The sequence below is a fragment of the Homalodisca vitripennis genome, chromosome 2 (assembly GCF_021130785.1).
Source record: "Homalodisca vitripennis isolate AUS2020 chromosome 2, UT_GWSS_2.1, whole genome shotgun sequence".
NCBI classification, from domain to species: Eukaryota; Metazoa; Arthropoda; class Insecta; order Hemiptera; family Cicadellidae; genus Homalodisca; species Homalodisca vitripennis.
In genome coordinates this window covers 152,587,937-152,608,644 of record NC_060208.1, presented here as the reverse complement: position 1 = coordinate 152,608,644, position 20,708 = coordinate 152,587,937, and the positions used below count along the sequence as shown (strand labels likewise).

The following is a 20,708-nucleotide window of genomic DNA, read 5'->3' as shown; positions in this document are numbered from 1 at the left end:
AGTAAATACTCAAATCACTTAGACACAAAGCTACAGCTGTTTAGAGCCCTCACTGCAGCTTAACTGTCCAACAAGATGTGGATCTTAGATCTTAGATCCCTTAGGTTTCCTTGTACAATAAGTACAACATTATAGAAACCAAGGTTTTAATTCTCAAGGATTCCTGAGATAAGTAGTGCTTATTGGAAATATTTTCACATACAGAATGATTTCCAGATTGTTGTAAGTTTAAAGGTTAAGTATGAACCTTGAAGTTGGAGACAGGATCATATTTCTTAGCAAGTAAGTAAAAAAATTAACATGAGTATGCACATTACTATGCCATTGAATGAAGTAGTTCCAAGGTTTTTATTAGTACCAACTTACCTATTGAAATATTTAAGCCTCACTATCACTACAACACTTTAGTAGTTTTAATACTTTTTTGTAATATTAAGAATATTAAATATTTCTTTTTATAGGTAGTGGCTATATCATAGAATGTTGTAAAGTTCATAAAGAGATTAAATGAAACAAAATTTACTTGTATATCTAACGTAATTTATTTCACAAGTTAAAATTTCAAATTGAAAATGTCTGTTCTATGTGACTTGTCCATTTGCGTTCAGATCCTCTTCATTTTCAATCAAGAACACACATATTCATACAATACATTTATATTTTACAAATTAGAAACTTGTTTGATAATACTTTTAATAGTTTAATTGAGTTTGTTAAGGTTTATAAGATAATAGTAAGTTTTTTGTCGTTTTTGTAGCTGTGTTCAATTTTGTTACATCTTATTATTCCGCATAGAAAATTCGAACTGTTAGGAGATAGAAATGACACACTTTCCGGAGGCTGTCATGATTTTGTCTTTTTTTACCATCAATTAATTGTATCACAAATGCATTATATTATTTTTGTCTTTAATATTAATGATTGCTTATGGTCTTATTATATTGTTACAAATTATCATGAAGTTTAGATTTTCAAAATTAATATTCATTGTGTGTTTTATAATTTATTAACTTTTAACTGTTGTGGATAGTTAATTTCCATCAACCATCAAATGTGTTCTGACTTAATTTTTGTAACTATTTTAGTAGTTTTTTTCATTTAACATTGAAAAGCTTTTAAACAAATTTAATTTAATTCAAATATTTAATTTTTTATTTATCTCATGGTTTAATATTTCATTTGTACCTACAACTGTAATAAAAATATAGAAACACTAAAATTAACTTTTTTAATTACACAATAGAGGTGGCTGTAAAAATAATATCCCAAATTATTGTCTCAGAGTATCCATAAGAGGAGAAACGCTATTAGCCATTCTTTGTTGCCTCATATTTTTGGTAAATGGGGACAGAATGAGGATAATACTGCCCCTTCAGTGAATCACCCCTCCCCTACCCTTCAACCTCCATGACATGTTATGGGTTATATCTTTCCCTTGGTTATACTTATATTGTGAAGTTTTATATTACCAATAATAATTTTAAATAAAAATCTTAAAATCAGTGTACAATACTTTCATAAAAGCTACTCACCTCTGGAGTATTCTTATGAATTTTATGAAGATAAGATGCTGATATTGTATTGTATTGTATAAACAGCTACTAATCTGTTTCATTAAAGTTTTAATCATATATGGGATTTTTAACCATTATGTATTTTATCTTGTATTAAATAATGTACTAGGATTCATTCCATCACTATGGCACAAGGGGAGGAACATCCTTACTATCACTGGTTATTGTAAACATGCTTTTTAAGAGAGGATCCTACTATCTGTGTATCTCCATTAATACTTTTGCATGATCTGTAGGATGATAACAAGCTGTTTTAAGACAAAGTTAAAAGGGCTCTTTGGTAAATCAATGTTTTTCTTCTTTTCATTCTGTTTTTCATTTTTTAAATTTTTAGTATATTAAATTTATTTCTTAAAAATTGGTATTTTTAATGTTTTACTGTAATTTGTTTATGGAACAAATAAAGAGATTGATTGGGTATGTAATCAAAATATTCTAGTCTTAAGAATTATATAGATAATACTAAATTGTTATGCCTTTAATTTTGTCCAGGCTTTTTAAATAATATAGTCTGATACATTATGTACATTAAATCACTTTGTGAAGAATTTTTAATAAATTAAGTTAATTTCTAAACATCATTTACATGTACTACCAGAAAAATAGCTTCATAAAGTGTTTTACTTTAAAAAAATATCTAAAGATTTGTGAAAAATAAAATCAGTTTATAGCTAGTGTAAGATTATTATTATTCATTTTTATTGCAGATACTCAGTATTCTTTTCTATTAATTTGTCAGAAAACTCAGGTACATGATTACTTTATTTTCTGAAAACATTGTTAGTAAATTATGAAATAAATGATCCTTTTGAGAAAACATCGTAATGTTTTATTTAGAATAATATGTATTTAGAAAGGTTTACTTTCATACCAAGATAGGTAATCTAGGTGGCATTTGTTATTTTCATGAAGAAATAAAATTAAGTACAATGATAACTGTACATTAATTTATCTATATACAAAAAAAGAGAAATCTCTAGAAAAACACAATATTTCAATGTTCATTTAGTTTGTTGTAAATTAATATAGGGCAACTTTCAATAAAAGAAATAAAAATATTATTTAGAAAGAATTACATAATCACATGTGTACTAAATGGTACTGATATAATAGAAGGTGCAATGCAAGTAGTGTTAGCAAGTATATGATAGGCACATTGAAACTTTAAAATCGCTGACTAAGCTTAGCAATTTTACTACAATATTATATAGCTTTGTCAAAAATCTTTACTCTCATATATAATTATCTTGAATACACAGAAAAAAGTTATTATTTAGTATCACTTAAAAATTAATCCTGAGAGCACCATGTAGCAGTCTGGTGGATAAGATGTGTTGCATTTTACTGTACAGTGAAATCATCATGGAGTCGCTGTTGTGGCCATAGAGTTAAAGTATTGTGGAGGCAGCATTGGACAAGATGTGTTGCATTTACTGTACAGTGAAATCATCATGGAGTCGCTGTTGTGGCCATAGAGTTAAAGTATTGTGGAGGCAGCATTGGACAGGATGTGTTGCATTTACTGTACAGTGAAATCATCATGGAGTCACTGTTGTGGCCATAGAGTTAAAGTATTGTGCAGACAGCATTGGATGAGGATGCTTTAAGTAAAATTGTTATTAGAAAACATATACTTGGATACTATGAACTGGTGTAGTTTTAGTACTTTTTTGTGGATATGGTTCAGAATATACTGTAAACATTAATGTTGCAATAATTTTACAACAAACAGTTTGGCTGAGGACAAAAAGTGTACATTTGGTCTTTGACGTTTTAATGGGTGAATCATCTATATATACTTAAAAATTAATGTTTGTCCGTATGTCCTTTATAGACTAAGAAACTGTTTGACCAATCATTATGAACATTTGTATGTATATGTATTTTTTAACGTAGAAGGTTTATATGCTATGCCCATTGATATAACTCACCACCAAGTGGGGCTTTTAAAATATACAAGTTATAAAAGCGCCTGCACATTATAAACTGCAATTATGTGGCAGTTACATATATTACATAGCCAAACATTATTTGAAGGTGCTAAGTTTTGATGTATATTAAAATAAATTTGTGGTCGAACTTAAAACTTGAGTGTTAGACCACTTTATAATAAAATACATATACATGTACAATGGCTATAAATATACACTTTTGACAGATTTTCTTGATCGTGGCCACAAGGTAAACTCTATATAGGCGTTGGAAATATAATTCATTTGAACCAGAAGTGCTCATACACGGGCAAAGCTTACGAAAAGCGTGCGAAGCCGCCAGAAAAAGCTAGTACTCTATAAGATGTTAGCAAGATAGCATGTCTAAGAAATTAATGTAAGAAAAATTTGAAATCCATATTGAAACATTGAACTCAATCCTAGATGTTTTAAAAACTATGACTAATTCCTAGATTAGTGAAATTCAGTTCATACTTTAAACTGATGTTGCTTACTTTTACCCAAAATTTGTATTGATTTATCTATAAAGAAATGTATGTTTTAAGGTAATTTATCCTATTTTAAAGTATAAGCACAACAGCGGAAAGTAAGAATGATAATTTTATACTGAGGTTAGGAGAGCACAATTTGGTGAGAAAGTGCAAATGGTGAAGAAAGGAAGCACAGATAGTGACAATCTAGAGATGAAACCATTCTCGGAGATTGCAAGCTCTATGGTCTTGTCCCTGGTTATGAGAGCAGATGTGGTGAACATGTGCAAGTGATGTGAAAGTAAGAACAGATAATGAAAATCTAGAGATGAAACCATTCTCGGAGATTGCAAGCTCTATGTTCTTGTCCCTGGTTATGAGAGCAGATGTGGTGAACATGTGCAAGTGATGTGAAAGTAAGCACAGATAATGAAAATGTAGAGATGAAACCATTCTCGGAGATTGCAAGCTCTATGTTCTTGTCCCTGGTTATGAGAGCAGATGTGGTGAACATGTGCAAGTGATGTGAAAGTAAGCACAGATAATGAAAATGTAGAGATGAAACCATTCTCGGAGATTGCAAGCTCTATGGTCTTGTCCCTGGTTATGAGAGCAGATGTGGTGAGCAAGTGCAAGTGATGTGAAAGTAAGCACAGATAATGAAAATCTAGAGATGAAACCATTCTCGGAGATTGCAAGCTCTATGGTCTTGTCCCTGGTTATGAGAGCAGATGTGGTGAGCAAGTGCAAGTGATGTGAAAGTAGGCACAGATAATGACAATATAGAGATGAAACCATTCTCGGAGATTGCAAGCTCTATGGTCTTGTCCCTGGTTATGAGAGCAGATGTGGTGAGCAAGTGCAAGTGATGAGAAAGGAAGCACAGATAATGACAATCTAGAGATGGAACCATTCTCGGAGATTGCAAGCTCTATGGTCCCCATTATTCTTTCAAATGTCTCCTCTTTTTAACACTGGCTTCAATGATGTTTCTTTTAGTTATTGTGTTTTTGTTTGGGAAAGGACACATTCTCAGCAGTACCAGAATTCTTACAGTTAGAGGATTGAGAAAGTGCATTAAGTAACACGAGATTAAGGGTACGGTTGTTCAGCTTGATTGATATGTATGTTCAGGACATGTGTCAATCTCACTCATCTTGTCATATAAAGTTATTGATTAACCAGAAGGGATTGTCAGATGAATTAAAATACAACACGTTACAAAACAGAAACAAAATAGAAAAACACTTAACACAGTTACAGTACTTAGTCACTAAAGACACATTAGTGTTGCAGACAACAATTATTGTCCTTTACACTTTTGGACAACATCATTTTAATTAAGTTTTCTGATTTTTGCTCCTTAAAGTCCACCCATTTATCTGTCCTAAAGTTTTATGTTGTAATAATTCATATAAACAACTTTTTTTGCTAATTATTAAATTATAGCATACCCAGCATGTTTTAGTAGTCATTTGAATACTTTCACAAAATGCTTTCAAAGCTTTCACATGATGCCCTAACCGGCGAAAGTGCTTTTCAAATAAAAATGTCTTCTCTACTAAAACCTTACCACTTACAACAAACATACAATGAAGAGAGTACTCAGTGGGGCAGAGTATATAATTTTGTAGATTTAGAGTAGGTGGAAGAAAGCCATTTCTGTTGTAAGATTTCATAGTATACATTTTTATTAACATCAGTACAGCATTTTGCTTGTAATTTGGTTGTTAAATTATTACCAACAAACGTTATGCTCAGAGTAAAACAATTTTCAAATATTATAGTTTTAAATGTAACCTAGAAAATGGCTTGTGAAAATGTAGAAGTGTATGAAAAATTTGGGATTTTTATTTTTAGGTCTACATACACATTTTACCCGTATATTGGTGTTTCTAACTGATTGATGGTCTTTTCAGGCTCTTATAACTGATGACTACAAAGCATCAAATAAATCCTCCACTAATCTGCCTGTGGACCCTGTCGCTGGTAATTATTAGTTTATTTAAATTTAAGACATTGAATAGTGTTAAATTAATAATAATTGATGGTAAAGTTTTAAAAATATATATTATTTTCATTTAATGAATTGATTGTGGCATACCTATGTATGCCGTTTGTAGCATCTAATTGTTTTGGTCAGACAATCCTCGAACTATTGAATTGTTTGCCAGTAATGGTAAAAGGTATAGCCCAAGATTTAAATGAGTTCTAATAAAGTAAATGATTTACGATTCAATGTTTTAAAGTTTCAATAGAAAATCTGTAATACATTTCTTAATACTTAGCAAACTACATTAAAATGGATTTGACTTCCCCACAGAGCCACTTAATGTAAAAATTTTTATTTCAGAACTAATCAAACAAACTTTTTATAATTTATAATATAATAAATTCTAAAAAGTACAACTATATGATTAACTTTGTTTTTTATCTAATTATAACTCCAATTAAAAAAAAAATAGAGTAGCTAGCTAAAATAATGTATCTTAATATAACAGATTAAAATAATAATAACAAAACAGAAAATTATTTTATAAATTAAAATCAAATTACAAAGTGATAGTTCTCCAAAAGGAGCTTGTAAACAAATATTCTCAGATGCAATAACCAGCAGATTGAGTATGACGTGTGGGTATATATTTTTGGGTTGCTAGTATAAAATGAATGACTGACCAGTCAGGATGGTTTTTACCAAAATGAACGATGTGGGCACCACATCAGATTGCTTCTCCCCTCCGACAGCCCGATAACCCATTTAGGTTAGCATTTAGGATTTTAGACACCTGAAGAAGATGATATATCCCAACTCTCAAAACATATTGTTCTATTTTGTAACATATAACGATAGCAAATGTATAACATTCTATCACAATATTCATTTTGTTGTCATTTATTGTTCATAGACATGTAATTTTGCATCTATGAATGTCCTTTTTTCTTAATGATATTTTATGCATGACACCTAATTACCTTCTTTGTTCACTTAGAGTTGGTTAATAAGTGATTAAAATGAATCATATCCCATTTATCTCTTAAGGCATAAAGTTAAATTTGCATTTTAAGGGGGTGCATTTCAGGTTCAAACAGCCCTGGCTGGTTACTCTACATCCAGAGTTACAGTAAACTAGGAAGATATTAATATAATACTGTAGAGTTTTGAAGGTTACATCAGAATATTCCTGTTTTCTACTTGTGTGAAATGTACCTCATGAAGATAATACAGCACGTTTCTGAGTGGTATCAGATTTTTTTACTTTCATTTGTTTTCTTAACCTACTAAAGAACGCATTTAGGGTGAGTGAAATTTAACCGTTAAAAATTTACAGATATATCTTGTTACAAATTCAAATTCGTCATTGTCAAGGATAAATATAGAATACTTTTCTTACCATTATCTGCATATAGAGACTGATTTGAAACAAAATGGTTGCAGGAGCATTGATGAAGCTGTTTGCCCTGATACTGTCTCACTCTCAGGAAAATGTCACTGGTGACTTACCAGACATGGGACCAAGATTGCAGGATATCATCAGGTTCGTTTCCACTTTGTGTTATGTTAGTCTAGACTGTGTCATGTAAGAATAAGAATTTGTTTATTTTCTTTTTCAGTATATAAAGCAATTTTACATATTTACATACGGTTGTAGATTTATTTAATGTAAAGAGTCCTTGAACCTGATGAGCCTGAAGCCTATAACAGAAATAAGATGTGTTTCACTCTCAGGAAAATGTCACTGATAACTTACCGGACATAGGGCCGAGATTGCAGGATATCATCAGGTTTGTTTCTACTTTGTCTAGACTGTGTCATGTGTCTACAATAATACATTTTAATTTTATGGATAAAAGTACATGGGCAAAACTCATAATTTAATATTGATGTTGGCTCAAAAAAATGTATAATTACTCTTTGTTTGCCTTTTTTTACATTAACCCTGAGACTTGAGTTGGCATTATAAGGACTTACAACCTCATTATGTGATTTGACTCCATATAACACATGGTGACAGCCTATCATTCTTGAATTACTACAACTAAGTATCTTTAAGAAAACGTACACAAAACAAGGAAGGTATGTTCATATTGTTTTTTATTCTGGTTGATTTTTGTGCTCAATATCGTTAATATCCAGGCTCCTGTCACCTGATTGCAGTTATAATGACGTGAACAAAACGGTAATATTGTTCTAGGGATGTATTTGTGAGGGATTATGGTAGTAAAATTTATTTTTGTTTTGTATCTCAAGCTATGAAAAGTTGTTAAAGTGAAGTTGACCGCAGAGTGACAATGCTTGCAATAGTATATAAATTAAGATACAACGATAATTAAATAGCAAAATTATTACATGAGATTTATTCTGAGTTTCATAGGAACTCAGTTTTTTAAACTGAGATTCCAACCGTAATGTAAAGGGATTTACACGTATCTTGGGCAAGTTCGTAATCAAGTACCATAACTCGTACCTCGAAAACTTAAAGGATCTTGTAATTAATTTCCAATACTTTTTAATAAATGTAAATGCCTGAAGAGGTAAATTTGTATTTTAAAACAATTTTGTAAACTTCAAATAATATGTTCACGTTACATGAAATAAATAATATGTTTTCATATCCTACAGGCCATTGTTTAATCAAAATTTAATATGTTTGGTGGGAAGTACAAAGAAGTATAACGGACAAAATGGAAAATGTCATCCACAGTTGTTTTTATTACAACCATAATTGTGTATTGGTACTTAAAAATATACTGATGTAGTGGTTATAATGTTTGTCAGTAATACTCAGCATAATGGTTTAATTTTCAACATTGAAAAGGTAACACCTGAGAATGATTGACATCGGTAACTGTTTGTACAAGTACTGCAGTTTTATTAATGTAATTGATTTTTAAATAATAAAAAAAAATGTTTAGTATTGTTGAGAAAACTGGTTGATGGTTGCATATGGAAGCGGAAGGATGTGAAGTGTCTCATGGGTCCATGGGTAGTGTCCAGCAGTGTAATATGTTACATGAATTATACATGTAGTAATGCACCTCTGTGTCTGGGGAACATGAGCATTGCAGTGAACAAAGCGTGCAGCACTTTCAATCCGTGTCACCTTCACTGGCTTCAGTGATATGTCGTTCAGTTTGAAACTTCTCTTTTGTCAATTCCCTTTGCCATGAAGATTCGTGAGCCTCAGCTAAATTTTCTAGGATTCATATTATTTTATAAATCTAAATATAAAAAAATTTAATTTAAAAAGACCAAACTAATTAAAGATTATGAGTTTTGATTATATTTTTGTATGAATTTTAGTTTTTTGCGTAATATTTTTGAGTTACCATTTGTAAAACTCAAAATCTAAAAAACCTAAAAAATGTTCAACTTGCAATATTGCTGGGATGAAGAATCATTATGATAGAATTTGGAAAAGGTAGATCTTCCTTAACTACTGTATGATTAAACAATCTAAAAGTAATTCATCAAAACTATTATGTTTGATGAATTTCTTTTGTCCCATAACATGACACGACTCCAACTTTCGGCGACCAGAGTATTTCAAGGTCATCAGTCCTCCATAGATGCTATCTGCACAAATGCTGAAATTGATGAATCTCAAGTGAAAATTCTCCATACTGGTATAAGTGACCATTTCGGACAACTTTTGTTATCTGCCTCTGTCTGTTGAATCAAAAAAAACTACTACCTCCTCTCATCGACATGTAAGTCCAGAGAACTTAACAAATCTCAAACGATATGTGGCTGAGGAATCTTGGACTAATGTACTTCAACAAGATAGTGTGGAAGAGGCCTACAGACAATATTTGAAGACAATAACATACTTTTAGATCTCACTTGTCCAATCAAGAAATTCAGAGTTGTGGCAAAACCAAAAGCTCGACCATGCTATGACGAAGAAGCTCTCCGCTTAAAGAAAGATTTTTCTTAAAGCAAATGAGAGATATTGTCTTTCTGGCAGCCAAGAGGATAAACAAACTTTCTACGCAGCTAAAGAAGGCTTACGACATAAAACTAAGGACCTTAAGACAAGAGGCTAGTGCTGCTCATATTGACAACGCTGCTAACAAAAAATAAGGCTGTTTGGGAGATTCATAAAACAGCGAGAGAAATCATCAGCACAAGGTCACAATTTTCTGGATTTGACTTCATAGTTAAAAACGGAGACAAAATTGACGACCCTATAGATTATAGCCAACCATTTTAACAACTATTTCTCAACTATTGCTGATGAAACTCTCAAACAGAACCTGTGCATCAACCCAACAATGCAATTTGTTCAGAACCCACCTGTTGGAATGCCACTGACCTCTATGGAACCCACATCAATTGAAGAAATAAGTAAAGTAATAGACTCACTAAAAACAAAATCCTCTTTTGGCTTAAATGAAATATCCTCAAAAATTCTAAAATTTTGTAAAAATGAAGTAGCGGTACCGATTTTTCATATCACACAACTGTCTCTTCTGCATGGTACTTTCCCTCAAGTATGAAAATTTCCAAAGTTATCCCTCTTCACAAAAAAATCCAGTAAACACCACATAGAAAATTTTAGGCCATATATCTTTAATTCCAACCTGAATCCAAAATTATTGAGAAAATTGTACTCTCTAGACTTTTCAAGCATCTTCAAAACTGAACAACCTTTTGACAGAGGAACAGCATGGTTTTATTAAGGGACGATTCCACCATGACTGCAATAGTAGATCTGTTGGAGCACATTGTGGACAATATCGAGGCTGGAAATAATGTAGTGGGAGTGCCACTTGACTTGAGTAAGGCATTTGATTGTCTAAGCCATGACTTGATTATAAGAAAAACTTTTTCATCTAGGAATCCAAGGAACAGCACTTTCATGGTTCTCAGCATACCTTGAAGGAAGACGCCAGGTTGTAGAAGTGACTCAGACCATAAAAAAGAATTACTACAATTTCTAGATCTGAGGTCCTGTCAATGGACCGTGGTGTGTACCGCAAGGATCTGTGTTGGGGCCTGTACTTTTTATATTATTTACTAATGATTTTCCTACGTTTTACATTCATACAGTAATTTAGTCATGTATGCTGACGATTCTATGCTATTAACTGCCAATAGCTCAGTGGAAAATCTAGAAATAAATTCATACATTGCTGTTAACATTGCTATGGACTATTGTAGAAACAATGACCTGGTTTTCAATGAATCAAAGACGAAACAAAATTTCATTTGGGAACAAGAAGGATGACATTTCAGATCTACCAAATCTTCAATCTGTCAGCTCAACTAATTATCTTGGAATCATTGTTGATGACAAACTCTCATGGCTAAATCTTAATATAACTTATGCCTTAAACTTAGCTCAGCAATCTATGCCATAAAAAGGACGAAAGCTATAAGCACGACAAAAGCCACAATAACAGCCTATCATGCTCTGTTTGAAAGCCATATGAGATATGGCTTAGCGGTTTGGGGGGTGGTTCAACTGAAAGAAATCTCCAACGAATCCTCATTCTTCAAAAAAAAGGCTCTAAGAATCATGGCTGGCTTGGGATGTAGAGAGAGCTGTAGAGGGGTATTCAAAGAGTGGAGGTTATCAACAGTAGTCAGCCTTTATATTGTAGAATGTATTGTGATAGCTACAACTCATAATGTCCAACAGCACCAAGACATTCACTCTTACAATACTAGGCATGCCAATAACTTTTACTTTGCCAATCCACAAGTTAACTCTCTCTGAAACAAAAACCAACCTATGCTGGGGCAAAATTCTTCAATAATCTCCCTGATGAGCTGAAGAAAATGGAAGGAAGGAAGTTGAAGAAAAGCCTGCACTCCTGGTTCCAAGAGAGACCCTTTTACTCAGTAAAAGAATTCTTGAATTGGAGAGCCGACTTGCAGAGAATGTGAAGACCTAGGCAGCTAATGACAACAAACCTGGGAAAAATTTTTAAGATAATATGTATTTGACGCCATTTCCTTCTTGATGAATGTGAAAATAAAGAATTGTCTTGTCTTGTCTTGTCTTGTAACGGCATGTAGGGATTTAGTAAACAGTACAAATCTGAAGTTTTTAACATAAATTCAAATTTTCATCTTAATGATTGTGAATAAACTTGCATGTTTGTGGATGTTCTCAAAAAATCTTAAATTACTAATTTCTGCATTATGTTTGTAAAACTTCTATTTAAATTATGTTTCAATGTTCAAAAATTGTTTACTTTTTTAGAATACATCTTTTATTCTAAAGCACTGAATTTCAACCTTTCAGGCTTTTTGCCTCACCTAGTACACTGACATTTGATCATGCCTCCTTCTACCAGAACCACCTTATGTGGACAACACATAATAACAAAATTTCAATTTGAAAGGTGGCAACCCAACCGGGAATTTTCCTGAGACCCGGGAAAATTTCAAAAACAAATTTTCCGTCTGCAAGAAATTATAAAATCAAGACATAACTTGACAGCTCGTTGATTCAAGAACTGATTAATCTCGAAACATCGTATTTTACACTACATAGTTCGTGAAATTATGAATGAAGATCGACATAATGTTCTCGAGCTCCATCTGATGCCGGTTGATCTAAGGTTACCTCCACTAGTGTAATGGAGTATATTTTGGTTAGTTCTACTCCTGTACCGTGGCAAGCTTCCCCGCCATCATGTGGTACTGCCCTGCCGCTCACGTCTGTCATGGTTAGTGTCGAGTGTTCCCCATATGTGCAATACAAACATTATTAAACTTTTATTCGCCGCTCGATCCAGCGCTTACCTTCCACCGCTTACCGCTCATATCGCAGCCGAGGCCTCGGTTGGTCTATAAACGATTGTTCCTCACACACGTTCCAATTGTCATAAAATTACATATTTTAAAACAAATAAAGTGATGTTATATTTTGATATCACGGTCACACCCAAATCTTGACTGAACTGCATTTACACTGGCAAAACATTGCACAAGTTATGTGTCCAACTATAAAAATTGCTAGTCTAAAAGGGCGCAAGAGCTCTCTTGAGCACTGTTACAACCAGTGTTGGATGTTTGTTTGCAAGAACAGTGTCGGTTATTAAAATTTCAATTATAAACATTGTCGAGACATCACTGCCGTTTGTGAACAGACTTCGTCTTGACTCTCGGAACAACCAGCGATACAACTGTAGCAAGTACTTATTACAGTTCTCGTGAGTAAAATTGCTTATCTTGTTCACATTATGCTACATTAGTTGTACGAATTTTCTTGTAACTTTTCTTGCCAGTGTTAACGTGACTTAATATTGTCACCAGTCTACAGATGGCCAGCCGACCGAATCAACCATTCATCAGTTTTCATTGTCAGAGCGGGATAGGTTGGACGACGGTTGGAGATCCTGTCAGTTCTTTGAGCAATTATTTATCTGAACGACTTCTCCGCACATGTGATGATCGGTCGGACGATTCAAACTGATCAAACCAAATAGTCCAACGTACGTGAGGAGCCTTATTTCATGTTGTTTCATAGTCCTTGACTATAATCTATCAAACACTATGTGACGAACCACAGCCTTATTCTTGCATATTTTAAAACAAATAAAGTGATGTTATATTTATTTGATATCACGGTCACACCACCCAAATCTTGACTGAACTGCATTTACACTGGCAAAGCGGTGGAAGGTAAGCGCTGGATCGAGCGGCAAATAAAAGTTTAATAATGTTTGTATTGCACATATGGGGAACACTCGACACTAACCATGACAGACGTGAGCGGCAGGGCCAGTACCACATGATGGCGGGGAAGCTTGCCACGGTACAGGAGTAGAACTAACCAAAATATACTCCATTACACTAGTGGAGGTAACCTTAGATCAACCGTGCAATCAAAGGATGGCGGACACTCAACAGTAACTGTGAAAGTGCTCCCATAAAAGAGTGAAGTTTTTAGTGGTTTAAACCAAACAAATAACCTACTAACTACTCACCACTACAACATCAAAGGAACCGTAAGTCTCTTCTAATTATAGACTTATAAACTACACAACCAAAAAGTAAAGAAACACTAGAAACACAATCAACACTACAAGCTGACCTAACTTTCAAAGGCAGCAATATTTTACACATCACCATTACTACACAGAAGAAGAACTTGTATCTAACTCCAGAGTACAATTTTCTATTTTGGTGTAACCTACAAAAATAAAAATCTTTTTTCATTGAAAACCAAAGCATTTTTACTACAAGAGATTGTACATTGCTGTGATGTTATGCTTAACTGCCAACTCATAGCTGCAAACACATTACTTCCAACTCAACACTTAAAACTCTCAGATAGACAGGCGTATGTGTGTCACACACAGGCGGTGCGCTGACCCTGCATATGCTGACTGTCCCACCTGACCTCAGACACTGACAACTGAGTAAGCACAGAAACTGTCTGTCTGTTCTACATCATTAAATTTAATAAACATTTATAAATACCGGATCGTTTACTGTATTGGAAATCGTGTAAAATGCCACAAACTAAATATCCTTGTGGTGTATGCAGTATTGGAGTCAGATACTCAGGACTAAAGTGCACTGGCCCCTGCCAATTGTGGTACCATGCTGCATGTGTACAATTATCAGAAAAAAACCTTACAAAGATGTCTAAGTCAGAAAAATCCTGATCTGCAATGAGTGTGAAATTGGTAAAATCCCAGAAAAATCCCCCTACAAAGAAAATTTCCTTTTTGTCTAAAAGTAGTGACCAAATCTCAGAACTTGAGGATGTGAAGTCAAAAGTACAAGAACGTGAAACGCTAGAAGAACCTGACCTAGAGACTTCACTAACTTTAGCTGCAGAAGTGGGAAATGCACTGCTTCATGAGAATAATAGACTAAGACAAGACATCCAAAATATTCAAAAGCATAAGTCCATGTTAGAGGCTAACCTGGCTAGCATGGAGGCTAAAATAGAGGACCTTCTAGCAAATGAAGAAAAATATATAAATAAAATTGAAGTGTTACAAGAAAAACTTCAAGATACTCTCCTAGAACTCGATAAAAGTAAGCAACAACGGATAGAACAACAACACATCTTTGAAGATCATGACCAAACTCAAAGCCAACTGCTTACACAATACTCAGTAAAGATAAGTAATCTAGAAAAAAAACACTTTTGAAGATGGACAATGAAGCAGAACATTTACATGAAAACACTGTTGAGTCGGAGAATCCAAAAATACCACAGAACTATAGAAACCCAAACATGCAACACAACACCTACTCCCGCACTAATAAGTACACCTCTACTCTTGGATATAACTCAGCTGAAAAAAGAAGCAGGATGAAAATGGAGCACAGAATAAAGGAGCTCACTGTTCACTTCGACCATAACACCTATACCTAAAACATGTCAATTACTTAATAAATCATAGTCCTTACTGCAGTAAACAAAAGCAACAAAGGCACAGACCCAAGGACCAAAACTACTACCAGCTTTATAAAACCAAAAAATTCTGGTAGAAAAGAGAATATTTTTAGCGTATCTCTGCAAGTGGCCAAAATAAAAAATACAAAAAATAAAGAATTAAGGCTGAACAAAGGGAAACAGTCATATTTCAACTAAAACATTACCTACAACCAGCACTTTCAGGTGAATCCAACGGAGCGACAACTTCACAGGCAAACAAGTTCAACAGGGGGAATCAGCCAAACCCCGCCAGAAAAACTGTCTGTAACAGCACTGACAGGGGAACTCAGCCAACTGACAACTTCACAGGCAACAAGTTCAACAGGGGGAATCAGCCAAAGCCCGCCAGAAAAACTGTCTGTAACAGCACTGACAGGGGAACTCAGCCAAACTGACAACTTCACAGGCAACAAGTTCAACAGGGGGAATCAAGCCAAACCCCGCCAGAAAAACTGTCTGTAACAGCACTGACAGGGGAACCCAGCCAACCGACAAATTTAACAGAGGGAATCCAGCCAAACCCCACCAGAAAAACTGTCTATAACAGCATTAAGCGACGATGAAGATTTTAATATCATAGAGGTGGAAGCTGATATTCACTTCCCGGATCCCTCATCTGTATTGGACAAACCAATTTCTCAGCTCAGAACTTCATCTTCTGCTAGATGTAACCATGAAAAACCTTCTGTAACTGCAACAAAACTGGATCCATCTGAATCCATTGAAGAATTTTTTAATAAAAACATTGACTGCTACAGGGAAAACCAACGACAATTAACTAAATCCTCTGACAACAGTAATAAAAGCACTCATTTTTTAGGACATGGGACAAAAAACAAAAAGACAAAGAGAAAATACACTACAAAAGCAGGATTTTTGTAAACAAAAAATATATCAAGCCAAAAACAGTAAAAGATTAGTAGTGGCACACCAAAATGTAGATGGACTACAGAATAAAATTGAGAGAGTAACACACACTTTCTTCACTACACTAAGCCCGACATAGTAATACTATCAGAACATGGCCTAATGTTTGAAAATTTAGAACATACCAGACTTACAGGGTATAGCTTAATTGGAGGGTTCAGCAGACAGAATCACAAAAAAAGGAGGTGTTTGCTGTATTTGCAAAATCCCAATGTGCAAAATGACATAACACTTGTCTCAACATCGAACCCAGCCTCAGAATGTATATGTGAAACAACTCTTCTTAAAATAAAACTGAAAAAACACAGCAACTGTATATTCTAAGGGGTATACAGATCACCTAGCAGTAATCTTGACCAAGCCATTGAAGTACTCATGGCTCAACTAGACAACGCTCTTACAACAAATAATCCTATGATTGTAATGGGTGATATAAATGTAGATGCCATGACAGTGAATGAAAATGCACTGAAACTGGAAGAAGCACTCCTAGGATATGACTTGAGAAGACTTAAATTGCCACCCACAAGAATAACGCATAGTAAGCCAAACCTCCATCGACTTTATATGTACAAACATGAGTGAAGCTGACATATCTACCCAAGTCCTCGACACAGGAATATCCGACCACTGTGCCCAGTTATGTAACATCAATACAGACAAAAGACTCACCCCAGCACAGACACTGACAAGAAAAATAAACAAATATACAATGGAGGACTTAAGACTTTTACTGGAAGTAAAGGACTGGAGTAAGGTATTACAAACAAGCAATGTTGATGACGCATTTGAAATGTTCCACAAAACACTTCAACAAGCATTAGACATCTCCTGTCCTCTCTCTACTATGAAACTAAAAAAAAACAACCTCAAAAAAATAGGGGATGCAGAAAGCAATGAGCTCAAGGACAATTACCTAGAAGCTCCAAAACCGAGCAATTCTCACAGGGAAACCAGAGGATAAGATGGAAGCAGCACAAAAGAAGAAAGCCTATGATCTGAAATTAAAAACACTTAAGAAAGAAGAGATCGCAAACAGATTTGAGGAAGCAGACAACAAGACCAAAGTTTTATGGAATATAATTAACCAGGAAAGAAAGTCTCGTACCTCAAACATGCAGCTAGACACTCTCATCGTCAAACAGGGAAACCATCTCTTCACCAACAGAAATAGCAAAATCATCTTAATGAATTTTTTGCAACCACAGCTGAAAGAACACTCATGAACAGTACGCAAAATAACAAGCACACGAAAACAATAACCCAAGACACCTCAAAATCCAATTTGTACTTCTATAAAACAAACTGTGATGAAATTGGCAAAATTATCAATGGACCTAAAACAAAAGTCCTCAGCAGGAGAAGATGATTTTTCATAAAAATTGGTTAAATATTGCAAAAATGAAATTCTCGTCCCACTAACAAAATTTAATTAATAAATCTCTTTCCCAAGGAATATTTTTCCAAATTGTTTAAAAACTTCAAAAAATATATCCTAAATATAAAGACGGTCAAACGAATGAACCATGCAACTACCGCCCCATTTTTCACTAATATCAACCTTCTCAAAGATTCTAGAACGTGTCATTCTTGAAAAGACTTCTAGGCCACCTGAATCAAAATGAACTTCTTACTCCAAGACAGCAATGGCTTCAAGAAGAATAAATCAACAACCACAGCAATAACTCAGCTAGTTGAATCTATTATCGACAAACTAGAAGAAGGTTGTATAGCCACAAGTATCTTCCTAGACTTCAGTAAGGCCTTTGACTGCCTAGAGCATGGCTTAGTAATTAAAAAACCTCAGATTATTAGGAAATTGAAGACAAAGAGGCAGACTGGTTTCAAAAGCTACTTGAGCAACAGGAAACAACTCGTAGAGCTTACATCATCAAGCAACGGAATAATTCACAAAAATAAAGTCGGAACTGTTACCAGTAACAAGAGGCGTACCTCAAGGATCTGTGCTTGGTCCAGTGCTTTACACTCTTTTGACAAATGACTTCCCACAATATCTGGAGAAATACTGCAAGGTTGTGATGTATGCTGATGACACTGCCCTTATTATTACTGAGAAAAGACAAAGAACAACTTGACATCAATTCGTATATAGCTTTTGATATGGCAAAGCAATACTGCCATATCAATGATCTGGTGCTAAATGAGAAGAAAAACACAGCAGCTAATTTTCACAGCCTCCCGGAACCATCATAGGGGTCTCCCAGAGCTAGAGGTAACAACATCAACAAAATACCTAGGTCTGACTAGACAACAAACTATCCTGGGAGCCTCATGTGGAATAAACTCTGCAAAAAACTTAGCTCCTGCCTTTATGTAGTACGACGAATTTAAACAAATTAGCAATATAGATATGGGTAAATCAGCCTACCATTCTCTCTTTGAGTCCCACCTTAGATATGGATTAATTGTATGGGGAAGTACAACAGCAACAAATTTACAAAAGAGTATTAGTAATACAAAAAGAGAACCATCAGAGCTCTTACTGGACTGAGACCACGAGACAGTTGCAGGGAAGCCTTCAGAGAACTGAGAATTTTAATAGTAGTAGCTCTTTATATAATTGATACTATTTTGCACTCTGTAACAACTGGACAGACTAGAACTGGAGACCATCACAGCTACAACACAAGAAATAGACACCACTTTGCTCTTGAAACACACCACCTAAGTTTATATGAGAGGAAACCATCATACAAAGGAGCAATCTATTTCAACATTCTACCAGACTCACTGAAGAAAACACCAGTCAAACACCTGAAGAACTCACTCAAAAGTTGGTTTCTCCAGCAACCCTTCTACACTATTCAAGAGTTCATAAACTGGAAATCAATTGCATCATGAACTGATATTTTTAATTTTATGGTTCTGTATGTCCTTTATTGTATTGACAAAAATTCTAAACTCAACGTTTATGAATAAAGAATATTGTCTATTGTCTATTGTCTATTGCATTATATAAAAGGCTAACACAAAATGTTTAAGAACCAGTAATTGATAAAATTAATTGTGCTCGTTATCTGGGGACAAATATAGAATGTATTGTTCTGTACTGGTGTCTATGTACTTATTCTACAGATTGCGAACTAGCACACTTCGGTAACATTCCGTAGCAGATCCTTTCAACTTTCTGATGCATCCTTTGTATATTGGCTATTATTAGTGGCATATATTCTGAGCCACGATACTTTTGTGGGATTCTAACCAGGGCTACCACCAACAATTAGAATATGGAAAAGTGTGCATTATGCATGAATTTCGGACTCCGGGAAACATACGTGGATATGTGTGAATTTCTATAATATCCCTGGAATTTTTACTAGGGATGGATGGTTTCCGATACTTGATACTGCGGGTCTTTTCACTCAATTCGTATACCAACAGAAGTTCTTAAATACGCTTTTAAAATCACTATTTCACAATATAATTGATATGGAGAAGCTGAATCTTTTAATGCAGAAATAAGTCTTGGTAAAACATTTTTGTACTTTCCATATGTTGTAGATAGATAACCAAAGTAACAATATACTATAATTTTACAAATAAAATTTTAGCTATAATTAATATTTTTTATATTTATTTTGACGCATCATCGAGAGTCTGCACTGTCTATGCATGAACAAAAACTATTGGCAGTACGCTGGTAAAACTGATTGGTAAAGCAATTTTTTGTATAAAACAATTTAAAAATGTATAGTAACAAAATAACGTGATTTATAAATTATATTTAAATTGATGTTCGTATTATATGTTTATATTTGTCAACGCCATCGTGTCTGCTGATTCCATGTGCGGACATGGCTAATTTTGATTTGATCTATTCGTTGTGCAGTACTTTATATTGTACATAAATAGATTCTCTATAAATATAAAAACATTTACGTCAATGGAATATATTCTGGAAGCTCATTTTATAACATACCATTTCTATTACTTAAATGGAGAAAGTAAAGGTTATGACTTGTAATTTTAAATATGTTCATTTTCCTGATTTTATGAAAATTCCTTTGAATTAACGTGATATTCATAGATTCCCCTCCTCCCAAAAAAAGATAAATTAATTAGGTAGAGTTCAGATGAAAGTATTTGGTTGTTGATTGTACTGACCAACGTTGTGCGAAATCAATGTCTCATACCGAAAATTTGTCCACCACAGACCTCTGACCCGTAATACTGAACTGCAGTCTGCCCCACGGTGTGTTGGTATTTATTTGCTATCTTTGTACTTCCGAATTGGATACATGTATTTTCCAAACATCCCAGAAAGAAAAGTTATTAGGTATACACAATGTTATGTTGACATATCAAAAGACACACAGATAAAAACTAAGGAGCTTAAAATAGGCGATAGTGATA

At 34.1% G+C, this 20,708-nt stretch overlaps 1 protein-coding gene across 1 annotated transcript in view; it reads left to right on the top strand.

Annotated features, from left to right (window-relative positions):
- The window catches only part of LOC124354919 (S phase cyclin A-associated protein in the endoplasmic reticulum), a 117,397-nt gene that overhangs the window by 74,508 nt on the left and 22,181 nt on the right, over nucleotides 1-20,708 (top strand). The window contains exons 21-22 of the mRNA XM_046805727.1: nucleotides 5,916-5,985; nucleotides 7,433-7,532. Coding sequence (XP_046661683.1) covers nucleotides 5,916-5,985; nucleotides 7,433-7,532 — 170 coding nt within the window. The remainder of the gene's footprint in view (nucleotides 1-5,915; nucleotides 5,986-7,432; nucleotides 7,533-20,708) is intronic.